Genomic DNA, 17,088 nt, shown 5'->3' on the forward strand with positions numbered 1-17,088 from the left:
ACATCCCACATAAATATAATTATAACCATATGTAGAGACTGCCTGATTGCACACCTCACAAAATTGCACCCGCCTTCTGCTAATTATAAATAAGACAAACCTTGGGACTGTAAAAGACTCCAAACCACTGCTGCCTTTCAGGGCTCTTTCATGCTATGAAAAGGCTACCAAGAGGCTAACTTTCATGCTATGAAAAGATATTTTTAAGAAATACATGTCCCCTCTCCAATTGCCCTCTACCCCAGGAGTTCCCTTGCCCTTTACCCTCTGGGGTGGTGACCCTGACGACTAACCCTGAGAAGTCTCCTGTTGTGTGGAACTTTTCCTATTATACAACCTGTACAAGTGTTGCCCAAGAAAGCTCATTGTGTGATGCTGCCATTTTATGGTCAAGCTTTTCTTTGATCACTCCCCAAATCCTCAAGTTCACTACAATTTACATTATACATTTTGTTTATCACGGATGGTTGATGACCATGTGGTTTGTTTCCACCTTCTAGCTATTATGAATAATGCTGATATATATATTCTTGTACCTACTTTTATGTCGACATATATTTTCATTTCTCTTGGATATTTAGTTCAGAGTGGAATTACTGGATTATATAGTTCAGTTGTTTGAGCAAATGCCAGACTTTTCCAAAGTAGCCACAAATTTTATATTTTCATCAGCAATATATGAGGAGTACAATTTTACCACATCTTCATCAACACTTTTTATCTCTTCTATATGATATTTTTGGATAGCAATTTGTTTGTGTATGGTGCTAGGTAGGGTTCTTTTGCAAGCCAATATATAATTGTCCTACCATAATTTTCGAAGAGAATACAATTTCTTAAAGGCTAAATATTAAATATATGAAACTGCATTTGTAGTGAGGTGTTCTTGATTTGAACCTCTGTCAGTTTATATAATTTTCATTCACAGAGCATCACTACCTTATCAAAATATGCTATAGGAAATAGAATCTGAAAAATTTTGTTTCCTTTCTGTGTGCTGAGCCTAGAAAAGCACTTGAATATTTATATCCTTATATTGGTAAATATATGGGAAAAATATATTTTTATGTTTCTCTTGGTATCTTACTTGTATGTGTCACAATATTACTCCTGTCCATATTTTTAAAATGTTTTGTTTTAGTCCTAAAAATTATTGTACGATAACTGAAATCACAAGATTTCTATTGACCAAATGACTAAATAAATGGCTAAACAAATACACATTTAAACAAATTAATTTATATGCAGTTGCAGGAAAGCTCTTCTTCGATCCACACATTTCCTTACATTCCTGCAATGCAATGCCTCGGAAGTGGAAGTCTCTACCTCCTTCCTCATTGGGATCCCAGGGATGGAACGTGCTCACATTTGAGTCTCTACACCCATTTGTCCTATGTACATCATTGCCATCCTGGAGAACTCCACCATTCTTTCTCTAAAATCAGAGGCTGTTCTGCATGAGCCTATGTACTATTTCCTCTACATACTTGCTTTTCTGACCCGGTACTGTCCATCTCCTCATGTCCAACCGTGCTGAGAATCTTCTTCAATGTCACTGGAATTTCCCCTGATGTTTGTTTTGCCCAAGAGTTTTTCATTCATGGATTCTCAGCTACGGAATCATCAGTTCTTTTCATCACATCCATCAATCTACAACCCTCTGAGATATACCTCCACTTTGAACAGTGCCAGAGTCATTAAAATCAGCCCTATATTTGCTGCATTGTGTATTTTGTTTGTCCTGCCTTTCCCCTTTATTCTAAAGGGGCAGAGGTTCTGTAAGAAAAGCCTTCTATCCCACTCCTACTGACTCCACCAGCATGTCATGAAGCTGGCCTGTTCTGACAACTGGGTCAATACCATCTATGGACTGTTTGTGGCTCTTACATCTTTATGGTATTTGGTGTGCTTTTCTGTGTCTTACACGCTTATCCTGAAAACTGTTCTGGACATTGCCTCAAACAAGGGCCACCTTGAGGTCCTCAACACTTGCATCTCCCACGTTTGTGCTGTGCTCATCTTCTGTGTGCCTAGGGTCACCTTGGCTGCCCTTCACAGCTTTGCCAAAATGTCTGTCCAGTTATTATGGCCCTCATAGCTAATAACTTCCTTTTGGTTCCCCCTCTAATGAATCCCACTGTGTACTTTGTGAAGAGTCAGCAGATTAGAAATCAGATCCTAGTGAATCATGTGAGAAATAAGGTGATGGGCATTTTTAGGCTTTAAGGAATGCCCAGCTTATTTGGCAATTTTTTAGGCTTTTTTAGGCTTTAAGGAATGCCCAGCTTATTTGGCAATTTTTGAACAAATTTAGGGATCCAAGAATCACAGTGAAGTAGTAGAGACTGAATAAAAAGATATGCTGCATATATTGTAAGTCCATCAAACTTGAATTAATTAATTAATGAAGAAGCAACATGTTCTAGATTAGGTACCTTGGGAGTTAGGCTGGGAGTCATGTTATACTTGTAACTGTCTTTTCCACCTCTTCTCTCATTTTTACTCCTCTACTTAACTTATCCAACAGCTCAATAAATATATCAACATCAGCTTCAGCAGCACAATCTTCATTATGATTACAGAAAATTTTAATATATTTGATTTTTATTAGTTTCAGATGTACAAAACAGTAATAAACCCCCAGTTGGACATGTATACCCCTCACAAAGTGATCACCCCCTTGCCCCAATCTACTACCTTTCTGACATCGTGTGTAGCTGTTACAGTTCCACTGATTCTACTCCGATTTTTTTAAATGTTCATTTAAAAATAAACAATCATGACTCTAATTAACTCAGGCAAGATCAGCAGTCAATGAAGTGGGCTGAAAGATTAAGTACACACTTACAAGCACACACAGAATGAGCATCTTCTAAACATTTGCAGATTTCATCAGCAACTCTAATAAACCACTAAAAATTCCTCTGTCCTCCAGTATTATGAAGTATATTTGGAGACATAAGCCTGACATGTACAAGACAATTAAAATTAAGTGCAAAAATAATTGATAAGGAAATATTTCGTTCAATTTTTCAAGTTTCTGCAATAAATTTTATAAATTCCACCCACTGACATGCATATTGCGTTATTTGTCCCTCACTGAAGTTTGTCTAGCATTTTTATTTACCACTATTATAGCCCTGACCAAGAGTGTTATTTCTTTGTTGTCTATAGCCTACATTAACATGTAAGTAACTTGAAAGGCAGGTATTATCTTTTATTTTTGTCACTGCCCATCAAAGTGGTTGGAACATACCAGTTGTTTATTTTATGTTTGTTAAAAGCATACCAATCTTGAAGTTTAGCCAATTTTGAAGTTGTGAATAAAATGTTGCTAGAAAAGCAAAAGAGTCAGTTCAGTTATGTCTGGAAAACCTATTAATATAGCACTCACTTTTTCTACTAATTAATTACTTAGGACAAAAATGAAAATAAAACTTAGCAAAAATAGTGTTCAAAATACCTTTTAAAAAGGAGAAATCTCATGTATATAAGGGATCTAGTCAAGCTCTCTCTAAAGGTTCCCTGACTGAACTTAGACTTGCTTCAAATAAACACTGCTATCTATCATTAATTAACATACAATTATGCAAATAAAATTTCTATATTAGGAAGATTGACATTCCATCACATGTGATGTAAAATGAAATGACATTATTTTAAGCCATGAAAAGACATTTTGGGTAGGATATTATAATGGCTTACAGATCAGAAGTAAAAGTTGCAAGAACATAGGGACCTGTAAAACTCTAAAATGCTTGAAGTGATCCTTAGCATCACCAGCTCCCATCTCTTCATCTCTCTAGGGTGCTATCAGTATTTTGAATAAAGCTCACCCCCATTGAAGAAAGTGGTCACAAGATGGAGAAAAAACTCTACTCTCAGCTCCACTTAGTGATCTCGTGAAAGGACTACAAAGTGCACCTTACTTAACATCCTTAAACCAGAACTGATCTTGATACCCACAGATGCAAAGTTAGTGTGATTGGCTAAACTGGGTCATGTACCAATCCTGATGACACTACCAGAATCACTGTGACTAGAGTAAACAAAAGATTTTTTTTTCTAGAAGTGTTGGAGAAGTGGCATTTGACAGGAATAAACAAAACAAAATGAAATAAATGTAAACAAAACAAAACTAGCACTTGTTTGCTAAAACTCCAACTACCACAGAATGACATCAGTGAGAAGTAATAGTATCCAGAATATCTTTTAAGAGAAACAACTAGTAAATGATACACAAGAAATCAATCAACATAGTAGCCTGTAGGAATTTTATTTGGAGTCCTTAGAAAGTAAACACATCTTTGTATTATACCAGGGATTAGGAACCAATGTTTTTAATCATGATCTTGAATCTTTACGGAAACATTGCCTTCAGAATGCTATGATTTAAAAAAAATATTAAAGTATGGTTGGCATACAATATTGTATTATATTATCTTGTACATACATATTATATATGTTACATATGTTTTAGGTGTACAACATAGTGATTCGACATTTATATATCTTTATGATGCGATCACCACACTAAATCTAGTAATATGGCATTAAAAAAAAAAAATACACCAGTAAGATTGGATTAGGGACCCACCCTACTCCAGTGTGGCCTAATTTTAACTTAAAGAATTATATCTGCAATGACCCTATTTTCAAATAAGGTCACATTCTGAGGTACCGGGGGTTACTTCAATGTATGAATTTGAGGGACACACAATTCAACTGATAGCAAAGATTAAACCCAAAATGTCATCATAGTTGAGGACAAAGTAATTTTCAGTCATAGAAAAGATTTTGAAATTACACCTCCCACTCACTCATCATATCTTTGGAATTTACATAAGGATGTGTTCCAAGAAAACTAGGGGTTATCTGTGAAATGGGAAGATATGGGGTATGAGGAACATTGGAGCCAAAACAGGAGAGAAGTACAGGTATTCCCAGCAAGACACATGAAAAACAACCAGTTCAGATTGGAGCTGTGAATCAGAGACCCCTGAAAGGGAGGTCTTCCAGAAAAAAAAGAATTATATCTGTTGGGATAGTTTACATTGTATGTTTCTGAATAAATAATCCAAACTGTCAGTAAAGGGAATTCGTTGGCTTTTACAACAATAAAGATAGTTGGTCTGATATCACATAAGAGTTGTTTGAATAACTAAATTTTCTCACTGTGGGCCAAGTTTGTTGTAGTATTTGCTCTTGAGATTCTCTCATCTTGATCCTCCTAAAGTCAGCTTTCTTTATGGATCCAAGATATCATTTAGTAGCTCTCAAGGTTAGATGTGTTCAAGTTCACATTCATGGAGGAAGAAATGTGCCTTTAGTATGTTTTAAGATTAATTCTGATTATGGGTAAAAATCTGATGGGACCCAATAGAATATTTCATTGTATATGTACAGGGAAACAAAAATTGTAAATTTACAGAAGAGAGCTTTAATGTTTGTATAGAATGATGGAGAAGACTGGCAATTTCAGATGAAAGATATTACTTCTCATACTTCGTATTAAGTGCTTTATTTCTTAAGCCAGATGCTGTTTTTGGGAGGTTCCAAGAAACTTAATAAAGAGATTAATACTGTGCAATAAAGGGATCTAATTATTTCAATCCAAAAAAAATCACATTCTAATAGATATTCTAATAGATATAACATGAATATTCAGAAGAAAAATGGCGATAGAATTAGTATAGTGATTCCTGAATCTGTTTTCCTTGAATAATATCTATGGAGTTATTCTTGTGAGCTGAAACCTGAAATACTGCTGCTGCTACTACTACTACTAAAATAACAATACTTGATGACTTACTATGCGCAGGACACTATTCTAAATGCCTCAGTACTTATAGAATTGGGCTGCATATTCACTCAGAGATATAATGTTTCTATTTTCAAAACGTGTTAAGCACAAATGTCAATAACTGAGTTTTAGCCCCACTTTTTATTTTTATTTACATACACATCAGTTTGCTTCTACATTTCTTGAGCTTTTCTGTTTCTGGAACAGAATCTAGAAGTTTGTGAACAGTCTGTGAGGACTCAATCCCAGAACTCAGTGTAAAATTGGTATTAAATGGGATGTATTCTTAGAAATCCCTTAGGTGCTAGAAGCCTCATATAAACATGTCCTCCATACTCTGCTCAGAAAGAGGACAAGTGCTGTGCTGCTTGATGCTTTGTGTTAGTGTCGATTGTTTTGGGAAAAAAGAGATCAATCAACTGCCGATTTCTAGTGAATAAGTATGGGAGTAAATGGGCAGAGTAGTCTGAGAACTAGACCATATAGCTAAACTATATATAAAAATTACATATATAAAATATATACAGAAGGTGCCAAAAAAGTGTGTTCACATTTTAAGAAAGGAAACAACTATTAAAATTGCAATACTCAATATATACCGACAACAAAAGATGAACACAAGTCATATGTATACATTTTTTGGCACCTCCAGTATACATAATGTGAATACTGAACAGAAGTGGACAAATGGCATTAACAACTGTCTATTTTCATTTCTTAATTGATACTCTGTGTAATGATTGATACTCATGAACAATGGCTGTTTCTGTCTGGGCCAGACATCTTAAGGAGCCAGCACTTGTCTGATATATGTATATGATTATCTTTAAAAATTCTCAGAAAGATCCAAGGCATTTAATATCATCCTGTCAGTTGCATTGGATGAAATAAGTAAATCTATGGCAATAGGAAGGAATGATGTTATGAACAGGGGACCTACTGTTGACAATGGGCTACCAGTGTTGCTCCAAAATAAGCAACAGGGACACAATAGCCTTGACCTTGGGCATCATCTTTTTGCTAGGCAGTGTTTTGGTTTTTTTGCTTTGTTTTGTTTTGTTTTTAAACTGGCCAGGGTGTCTATGTTTTTATAGAACACAAATAAGAGCCAGTGCACCTGGCAGCACTGTTCTTTCTGTTTGACTGAACTCAGCAAAAAGTTTTCTCTTTTTTTGTTGTTTTAACCTTGGTATGTTTTTCTATTGAAAAAAATAGATAATTAAAATGATAAGAAAGTGAAGCTAAATCAAGGATGAAAGGAAGGATTTCTATGCTTTAATTACAACTGCAGTACCACCACACACACTAGGGTAAGTTTCTTGATCTCATTTTGAATGGCTTGATTTGTTCTGTAGCAATTTCAAGGCATAATTTAAGTACCTTTTTCCATCCCCTTAAGATAATTGCACAAATAGAGATAATTGCACTCTTCTCTACTAATAGATACTGCTATTCCAGAGAGCTACAAAAAACAGCTTTGCTAGTATGAAAACCATCTTTCAGGGGCTTTCAGGGCTTTCTACCCCGATCTCCAGTGTTTTGAACTGGTAGGCGGAATAACCAAGCAAGTGTTTGCTCCGTAGCAGTGGTAAACTTAACACTGGTAAATTAACAGGTGCTCTGAGAATACCTGATATAATGTAAATTCTGAACAAAAGTGGGCAAATGGCATTAGACAACTGTCCTTTTTCCTTTCATAACTGATACTTTGTGCAGTGTGTAAATCATGAACAGTGGCTGTTTCTGTTCCTGGCCAGACATCTTAAGGGACCAGCACTTGTCTAAGAATCTGTGACTGTCTCATAATTTGATTAGGTGTCTGTGAGAAGCTACTATGCTTGGGTACAGAATTTTAACATATGCATCTCTATGGTATATAATGAGTCAGAAGAATTTAGGTTTTCATTGTGTGAGTACCTATACACTTGGATCTATGATTTATGTTTGTAATGGATTGCTTAAAGGCATTTTTGACTGCCTCTGTAGTGTATTGACTTGGCCCTGAGTGCAGTCTTGATGATTTCAGTGTCACTCACCGGAGAGTGAATTTCCCAGAGTTGAATCACGTCCTAGTCTATTCCGAAGTGACTAGCAAGCTTTAATTATTAGAGATCTGCACTGAGCTTGCTACAGTCTTCCATGTTTGGAAGCTTGTTTGGAATTAGAACTCAATCAGTAGACAGAATGGAAACTCTGAATATGACATTGGCCTGACCTATTAAAGGGCTATGGGGCTGATTCAACAAACGTCCATCAGTACAGGCCTACTCATATAGTAAACATGCCATCAACTCTGCTGAAACACTGACCTACCAATTGATGTACCACCTCCTTCTACCATCACCTCTGATACCTCCTAGCTAGTTCCCCCCACCTCCATTTTAATTTTCCCTCTCATAGGAGGAGCAGCTTCACCTCCTTTTATCTTTGACAAGTGACAACATGATATACCTCAACAGGAGCCTTTTTCACCCAGCCACGTTTTTCCTCATTGGAATCCCAGGTCTGGAAGAGGTCCATGCCTGGCTCTCCCTGCCTTTCTGCTCTGTTTACCTCGTGGCGTTACTGGGCAATGCCACCATTCTGCTGGTCATCAAGGCCGAGCAGACCCTTCGGGAGCCCATGTTCTACTTTCTGGCCATCCTTTCAACAATTGATTTGGCCCTTTCTATAACCTCCATACCCCGCATGCTGGGTATCTTCTGGTTTGATGCACATGAGATTAACTTTGGAACTTGTGTGGCTCAGATGTTTTTGATCCATGCCTTCACTGGCATGGAGGCTGAGGTGCTGGTGGCCATGGCCTTTGACCGTTATGTGGCGATCTGTGCTCCACTCCACTACACGACCATCTTGACATCCCGGGTACTGGTGGGCATCAGCACGTGCATTGTAATTCGACCGGTCCTGCTTACACTTCCCATGATATATCTCATCTACCGCCTACCCTTTTGTCGGGCTCAGATAATAGCTCATTCCTACTGCGAGCACATGGGCATTGCAAAGTTGTCCTGTGGAAACATCCAGATCAATGCTATCTATGGACTCTTTGTAGTCTCTCTCTTTCTCATGAACCTGGTCCTTATCGGCATCTCCTACGTTTACATCCTCCGTGCTGTCTTCCGCCTGCCATCACAAGATGCACGGCTAAAAGCCCTAAGCACATGTGGATCCCATGTTGCAGTCCTCTGTGTTTTCTATATTCCGTCAGTCTTTTCTTTCCTCACTCACCGATTTGGACACAACATACCCCGCTATATTCACATTCTTATTGCCAACCTCTATTTGGTTATCCCACCTTCACTCAACCCCATCATTTATGGTGTAAGGACCAAACAGATACGAGAGCGAGTGCTCTGTGTCTTTACTAAAAAATAAGAGTCCTACCACATTCTTTTACTAATGATTTTGTAAGGAAGGCTTGTGTGTTCTTGCTGTAATGAATATCTCCTGGTCCTAAACTATTTTTGCCAGGTTGTGATAGAAGTTGGTTTTTCTTGTCTTTGACTAATGGATTCTACGATTGTGGAAACATCATTGCATCTCAAATTCAAAGGCTAATGGACTATCCTGGTAGAAAGTTGTATGGCTTCTGTTTGCATGTCTTAATGCAGAGTCCTTGATAGCATAAGGCTGCCTCTTTTCTGGGGAAAGAACATATCTGGGTTTTTTGTTCTTTATAATTACAGATATGTGGCACTGAAGATTTTAAACCTTTATCCTACTTAATTAAGTAATTAATTCATGCATTTATTCAACGTAAATTCATTTTGTATCTATTGTATGTCTTAAATTATTTTAATTGCTAGGGATAAATCAACACATCTAACACAAATGTTTGGCCTCATGTAGCTTTCATCCTGTGTGCTTTTAAAATAAAAACCAAGTTCATGGGTTAAAAAAAAAAATCATTGGCAAATCTCTAGCTTTAATTGGAATGGTCTGCCAAATATATAAGATTCAGTGGAATGACAGCCAAAAAAAAAAACCATATAATGCAAAACTATTTCTCACTAATACCAACAATACCATCACTGACTGACTCTGCATTCAGGCCCATAGTACAAACATAAAGTGGTTTTGGAATCAAATTACATATAGCGTTTCTCTCTTCTATGTGATGTTTTCTGGTCTTTGCTTATCACATTATTCAATTTTATTCTCAATCTACATTAGATTCTCAAATATTCTATCCCTAAATCCAAGGACTCTCATCCTAGACCCAAATCTGTCTCTAGCTCTCCCACTAACTTTAATGCACAAGCTAGAAAAAGCAATTTTTTTCTATGAGATGTAGGACTTTCAATTAATTCAATAATAAAATTTCCCAAAGACCAAGCAATGACCTTTTGCATCATCAAACTTGTCACATTGGCTTCCATTTTAAAAATATAATATTATTTTTGCGTCTTCAGATTTTTTAAAAAAGAAACTAAAGTAAAAATATAGCAAACATCTTTATTCCTACAACTCACAAATTAACAACTTTAAACATTACACCAATTTAAAGATAATGCTTAATAAAATATATACAGAATTAAAGTTGAAATCACCTTTAACACTGTCACAACACATTTTCTCTCCTATTTTTCCAGAGGCAAATTCTATCATGTGTTTTCCTAACATCACAGTACAAAATATTTCAGTTTTACCAGAAATCACAGTATTTTAATTAGATTATTTGTTATTAATGTAAATAGAATAAATATTTTGTGTTTTGTTTTATAACATTGGTTTTATTTATGTATTCATATATTAATAGATATTCATATTATTATTAATTAATTAGAAAATATTCTGCACATCCTTTCTTTTTTATCTTTTTGTACATTTTTAGATCATTTATCCAGGTTTTATACTTTGAATTAAAATTATTGGGTAGCAGGATTATAACCAATTAAAACATATTTCTGCTTTCTTGATCTTTGGCTTTGATCACTTTTTTAAAAATTTCATATTTTCCAATATTTTCCTTTTCCTGACACTCATGATTTCCTAATTTACTTTTATTTCTTAACATTAAATATTCATTTTCTAATTAAACTAACTTATAATGACCCTATTCTGAACAAAACAAAAATTTTAGTCCTGTTTTGCCATTTCCTGTTTTTCTTGTATGTCTATATTGCTCATGTTGGAATTGTCTGCAGTTTTGTTTCCAGGCTTTAGAAAACTTTTTAAATGACCATTTTTATTTGACTACACGAGTGTGTATATATTTTAAATAATTTATTTCTTCAATAAATCTTCATGAATATCTTCTTTCTCTGGGATTCAAAATCTTAATGGAGAATGTATTTATTATCCTACAGCCAACCCATGCCACCAATCACAACCCCAATTTCTCTGGTAATGATTAATTATATCTTTATGTCTAACTACGTACTCATTTGTGCTCATATTTGAATAACCAAAAATTTATAGAATCTTGAATCTACTTTTTCTGGCAACTAGAGCTGTTAATAATTAACATATAATGCAATCTTTGTTTGTTCTTTTTTTTACTGTTTCGAATGCAATATTTTTCCTCTGTTCTTTGGAAATAATCTAAATTTTGATATTTTGAAATTTTGTTGTATTGAGTGTAAATTTATAATTAATAAAAAATCATGTTTGATATTCAGTTGGCCCTTACATTCTGAGACTACATATTTATTACTTCTAGGATCTTTACAAACCTAATTATTAAAAATATTTCTTTCCCAATATTTGTTCCATATTCTTCTATAAGTACTTTAAAATAAAGTTGCAACTCCTTATCTTTCTTTCTTTAACTTCCATCACTTTATCTATTTCACTGTGGTCCTGAAAATCCATCCACCTATTCTTAAAAGTCACAATTTCATTTTCAGCAGTTTCTATTCTATTCTTCAACTCCTAAATATAATTATTTTTCAATACTTAAATTTTTTTATGTTCAATCCTTTTCACAAAAACCTATGCTATCTTTATGATTGTAATTCATTCTCTCCACCTTGTCCCCCCCACATCTCTCATCTCTTGTCTCTCATCTCTTTAAGGCTGAACTGGTTTATTTTTAATTATATTTCACAAGAAAAAGAAAATCTTTTTCTTTTAATGTTGTAGATAATCTTTGAACATTTGGTAACTATTTATTGTGAGTTTTTCTTTGCCATTGTGATTCCTTGCTAGGTTCTTCAAAGACTCTGGTTAAGCAGCCTTTGCAGGTTGGGATTCTTAGAAAATACATTCTGAGATGGAGATTTGCATGTAGGAAACTTACTCTGATGTTTTGGGCAACAGAATAATACTCCCTTAAAGATGTCAATGTCCTAATCTCCAGAATCTGAATATATTAAGTTTCATGGCAAAGATGAATTAAGGTGGCAGATGGAATTAAGGTTGTTCATCAGCTGAGTTTCAGATGGGGGAGTATTGCAGATTATCCAGGTAGGTCCAGTGCAATCACAAAGGTCCTTAAAAGTGGACAATGGAAGCAGAAGAATTAGAGTAAGAGAAGATGTGATGACAAAAGCAAAGTCAGAGTAATACTGTATAAGAAGGGCTCACTCAACCCTTCCTTGCTGGCTTTGAAAATGGAAAAGAGAGCCATGAGTTAAGGAGTATGGGCAATCTACAGAAACTAGAAAAAGCAACAAAAAACATTCTCTGCTAGTGTCTCGAGAAAGGAATGCAGACCTGCTGATACCTTAATTTTAGCCCAGTGAGAAATGCATCAGCTTTCTAATAAACAGAACCGTAAGATAATAAATTTGTGTTGATTTAAGGCGCTAAATTTCTGGTAATTTGTTAGCAGCAGCATTAGAAAACTAATACAGCTTTGCTCTCAAGATCATCACCTAGGTGAGGTGGATGAAGGGGGTTGGAGAAAATGATTTGTGATGAAGTGACAACAAAAGAGTCAGACAGATGTTTATACAGGGATCTCTGGAGCTGGGATGGCCTTTCACAGTTGTCCTGAACTAGGGAGAATTAAGTAACTTTTTATACTGCTTCATCAACAAGTTATACTGGGGGGTCAGGGATTTGATCTTGGCCTAGGAAGGTCTCACCAGGCAAGAAGAGAATGAAAGTGACTGTGCTAAGGGCTCTCTCTCAGTCACATTCCCAGTAGTTATAGGAGTGAGTACTTCAGATCTGAAAGAGGAATCTAGATGACACACTGTGACATTCACCACAAAACCCAATTAGGGTATAGGTTTTATGCAGTGAAGACACTGCTGTGCAACTTCACTTAATTTGTTAGAAATTTGCCTTTTGCTCTTTCTACCCCCTGACTTAAAAACCTCAAGACATAGAAAAACATTCATATCCTTCCTAGTCTTTGAAATATAACTATACCTTGTGTTTGCAGGTATATACTAGGCTGCTTATACTTATCCTTTAATAATTTCCCCTATAAATTTTGAAGTTATATATATGCATTGATTATTTTTAATGTAAGTTTTAATATGTCTAGAGCTTTGGGGGGAGTGACAATAGTTACCTAGACAACCATCATGACAACAGACTGTCACATTATTTTTTAAAATCATGGAAAACCAAATTTTTAACATACTGTATTTGACAATAAGTCTGAGTAAAGTGATGTTTTCAGTAAATATTGATTTACGATAGCATTGTTAAATTATTGTGTGGTCATTATTTAAACATTTTAAAATTCATAAATAAGAATAAAAGAAAATGTTATCTATATTGTAATGACCACAAAACATTTTGATATTGTCTGTTATTTCAAAACATGTTCTGTATGGTTGATTTTTTATTAGAATTATATCATATATTGCTTTATATATTTCATGCATATTCATGAAATAAAAGTGTGTACATTGTGTGTAGATTCCTAATGCACTTTTATTTTAATGGAAGCATAGAACTCCTTTTCTAACCCACGGGCATAAATGTTTCAGGTACACCATTTGATCTCAAGAGTAAATCCAAAGGGAGAACCAGCCAGGCTTGACCTGACTGATAAAAATAACATAACCAGGATATTCCAGCAATGTCTTCATATGGGACAATTTTTATTCCCTCTGTAGAGGTAATTCCTATCCATTTCCCCCTAACTCTTTGTGGCAAGTCCTGGGGTCCTTCTAAACAGAAAAAGTGGTGATAGTACAGAGCAAGTTGGCTTGACTTCAGACAGTATCAGGGTAAGTCTGGGATTACAATAAACGGGGACATAAAAAAGAGACACTATTACATATCATGTTTAGGACTGCAGATGCAAGAGGAACCATGCAGACTAATGGAGTCTGTGGGTATCAACTTCTCAGCATCCCAGCTGTTTCTGAGATTTGGAAACCAGAACCATTTCTCTGGTCAGAGAGACCCAGCTACTCACTGAAATGAAGGGCAGGTTTGAGGTTCCTTAGCAGCTTTTCAGAGGGAGCAGTGCCAACTCCACATGGTTGTATTTTCAGCTCTGTATGAAGTTACATGTGCATGGATTATAAGTGAAGACCTTAAAACAGGCTCCGGAACCTTCAACAGGCTTTTTGAAACATAAAATAGACTTGAGATCCAAAAACAGAAGAAGGAGCCAGTATAATGTATGATTACTATCATGCTTCCTGGAATTAGACATTTGGGTTCAAATTCTGTCTTTGTTACTTTCTAGACGTATGGTCTTGGAAAAGTCGTTAAAGTTTTCTATAGTTTAAGTTTTCCATTTGTATAATGCAGAAGTGTTTGTTTTTCTTGTTTGCTTATTGCTTTCAGTTTTATAATTTTAATAAAAAATTAAAAAATAAAAACTGCACAACTAATCATTTGTAAGAATTATGTATTAAATGAGGTGTCTTTATGCAGAAACACACATGAAACAAGGTGATGTATTGATTGACTGACAAAAAGTTTGTGACGAGATTCGCAGGTATCTAACTCTGAATTTTCCCTAAGGAGCGATGGTTTCATATTTCTAATTTATTGTTCACAGTGATTTTATAGAACAAAACTCCTGAGAATAATAAGAAGTGACTATGTGTGTGTGAATACATGTTATACATGTGTGTATACACACACACACACACACACACACACACACACACATACACACATATCCAGGGGTGGGCTTGCTTTCCCTTCCCCCACCCATGGAAGAACTCATGGCCTGAGGGAATCTCTCTTGGTGCAGAGCCGTGTTAGGTTGGAGGAGGGGTAGTTTGAGTAAACTAAAACTTTACTTCTTATTCTTTTCAGTCTTTTCTTATTCTGTACTCCACTGGGGTCCTGTAACCTTTCATCTGAATTCTAGAATTCTCACAAAGGTATTTTCATCCATTAATGGTTGTTAAATTGGTGTTCCCATGGGTGGTGTGGTGGGGGAGAGTACTGGGACCTCCTAATTCTGTTCTCATACTACCTTAAACCTCAGTTTTGTTTTCATTTCCTTAGAAGCCAGTGCGCCCTAAGCCTCTCTTCTTGAGTCAGAGCCAGATTAGAAACTAGAATGTTCAGAGACCTTGTGTCCTTTCTAAAACTATTATAGCTCTAGGGGATATTCTATTGAAAGCTTCTCCCAGGCAAAAAGCAGGGTTCTTATAAAGACTGAGCAGGTTGAAACAAGACAGAGACAGGATTCCATCGTGGTGCTCGTTCTGGTGAGTCTGCCCATGTCCCAGTTCACAGTGCATCCTTACATCACAACGATGGGTGAAGGAAAAAACTAGGGCTAGGACAGGAAGAGAAGAGACACGGGATAAGTTTTGGGGAAAGAAGACTAAGGCTAAAGTTTAGGGAAAGAATAGGATCACTTTTAGGAAGGACCATGTAATACTAGAAAATAATTGGATTTCAGCCTTAATCATTTTGTTGGTGTGCATTTTAGAAAACTCAATCTCCTGATATCTAAAGAATGATGAATAACAGTATCTTTGGAATAGGTTCAAAATGTTTTAAAAGAATTATCTTTAAAACTAATGACATATTTAGGGTTTTTATCTTTCTTACCTGTATTTTATAGATGAAAATGCTTATTTACTTTCCTCTGATTACAGAGTGAATAAGTCTTGAACCTGGCTGGTTTCAATACAGTTAGTCTGACTGAAGAGCCCGTGCTTTGAAGCACTGCAAAGTACTGTGTTGTAATAAACCCAAGAAATGATGAAGGTTTGAACTAGCTCTATTAGAATAGAGTAAATGTAGTGATTTTAGAGATACTGGAAAACTAGAATCAGTTTTTGTTTTGCTTAGTTTTTTTTTTTTTTTTTTTTTTTTACATATAGGGAGTAGAGGTGGATACTATTCAAATTTTTTGATCTAGTCAGTTCACTGAATAGTAACGATATAAGACAGACAGCTATAAAATTTCATTTTTCTGTACATGTCTTCCAATTATTTCTTCTTGGTTATTCATATTACTTCCTATTTACTTAACCAACTACTGAGGCCTAATTAAAGAATATAATTATCTGAGTTGAGAGATATAATTCCCTCATTATTTTATTTTTAAGTACAGAACATAATACTATCTTTCCCTCTAACAACAACAAAAAAAAAAAAAAAAAAAGAAAAGAAAAGAAAAGCTCACACACACACAAAAACAGAAAGGTAGCTACTTTGATGATGAGCTCTGTACCTATTAGCTGATTTTCTTATTTATGAAGAATCTATCGCATACAGTTATGATGAAACAGGGAAAACATTGCTTTCCTAGCTTTCTGAGATTATTGCCTACATTCCTGATCTTCAGAGATGTTATTTAAGAATACAAGAATTTTATTTCATAAAATAACCTGTCATTGGAGCGTACATTGATAAATCACAGAAACCTTTGCTTCCATAACTGAATCCTACTTTTGTTCCTTGTGTTATCCATGTCATACCTTTGTAGAGTATTTACTGTTCCATTAAAAAGACAGAACATGATAGAAGAAAGACTTTGTTATTTTGGACATTTCACAAAATGTCTCACACAAAAAGCAAGCAAACAAGCAAACAAACAAACAAACAGACAACAACAACAACAACAAAAACATGTATGGTTCTGAGCTTCCCTTCCTTACCAATGTTTACCATTTCCTCCTATGAGTTCCCTGTTTCCTCACCCATATTGTACTGCTCCTTCTGTTACTTGTCTATCTTGGATAGGACACTTTTCTTGGCTTTGTTTCCCATATATCAATGTCTAGATTATACCCTGATTATCTTACTGAAACTGTGATCATAATTAGCATTACTCCTCTGGAATCCTCCAGTGATACAAAATGATGAAAAGATACTTTTTACTACAAAACAATTACACATAATGGATGCTTTGAAAATATGCCTCTAAAAAATGCCATAAATAAAGTACAAGAAAG

At 35.3% G+C, this 17,088-nt stretch overlaps 1 protein-coding gene across 1 annotated transcript; it reads left to right on the top strand.

Moving 5' to 3' along the window:
* The first annotated feature begins 8,245 nt into the window (after nt 1-8,245).
* LOC109436939 (olfactory receptor 52J3) lies at nt 8,246-9,181 on the top strand. Its single transcript, XM_019715820.3, has one exon. The coding sequence runs from the start codon at nt 8,246-8,248 to the stop codon at nt 9,179-9,181; it is 936 nt and encodes a 311-aa protein (XP_019571379.3).
* Nucleotides 9,182-17,088: the final 7,907 nt, after the last annotated feature.

The sequence above is a fragment of the Rhinolophus sinicus genome, chromosome 14, assembly GCF_057876585.1.
Source record: "Rhinolophus sinicus isolate RSI-liver-muscle chromosome 14, RSI-T2T, whole genome shotgun sequence".
NCBI lineage: Eukaryota > Metazoa > Chordata > Mammalia > Chiroptera > Rhinolophidae > Rhinolophus > Rhinolophus sinicus.

Excerpts from the sequence above, each read along its gene's own strand:
- LOC109436939 (XM_019715820.3), top strand. The coding sequence starts at position 8,246 with ATGATATACCTCAACAGGAGCCTTTTTCACCCAGCCACGTTTTTCCTC.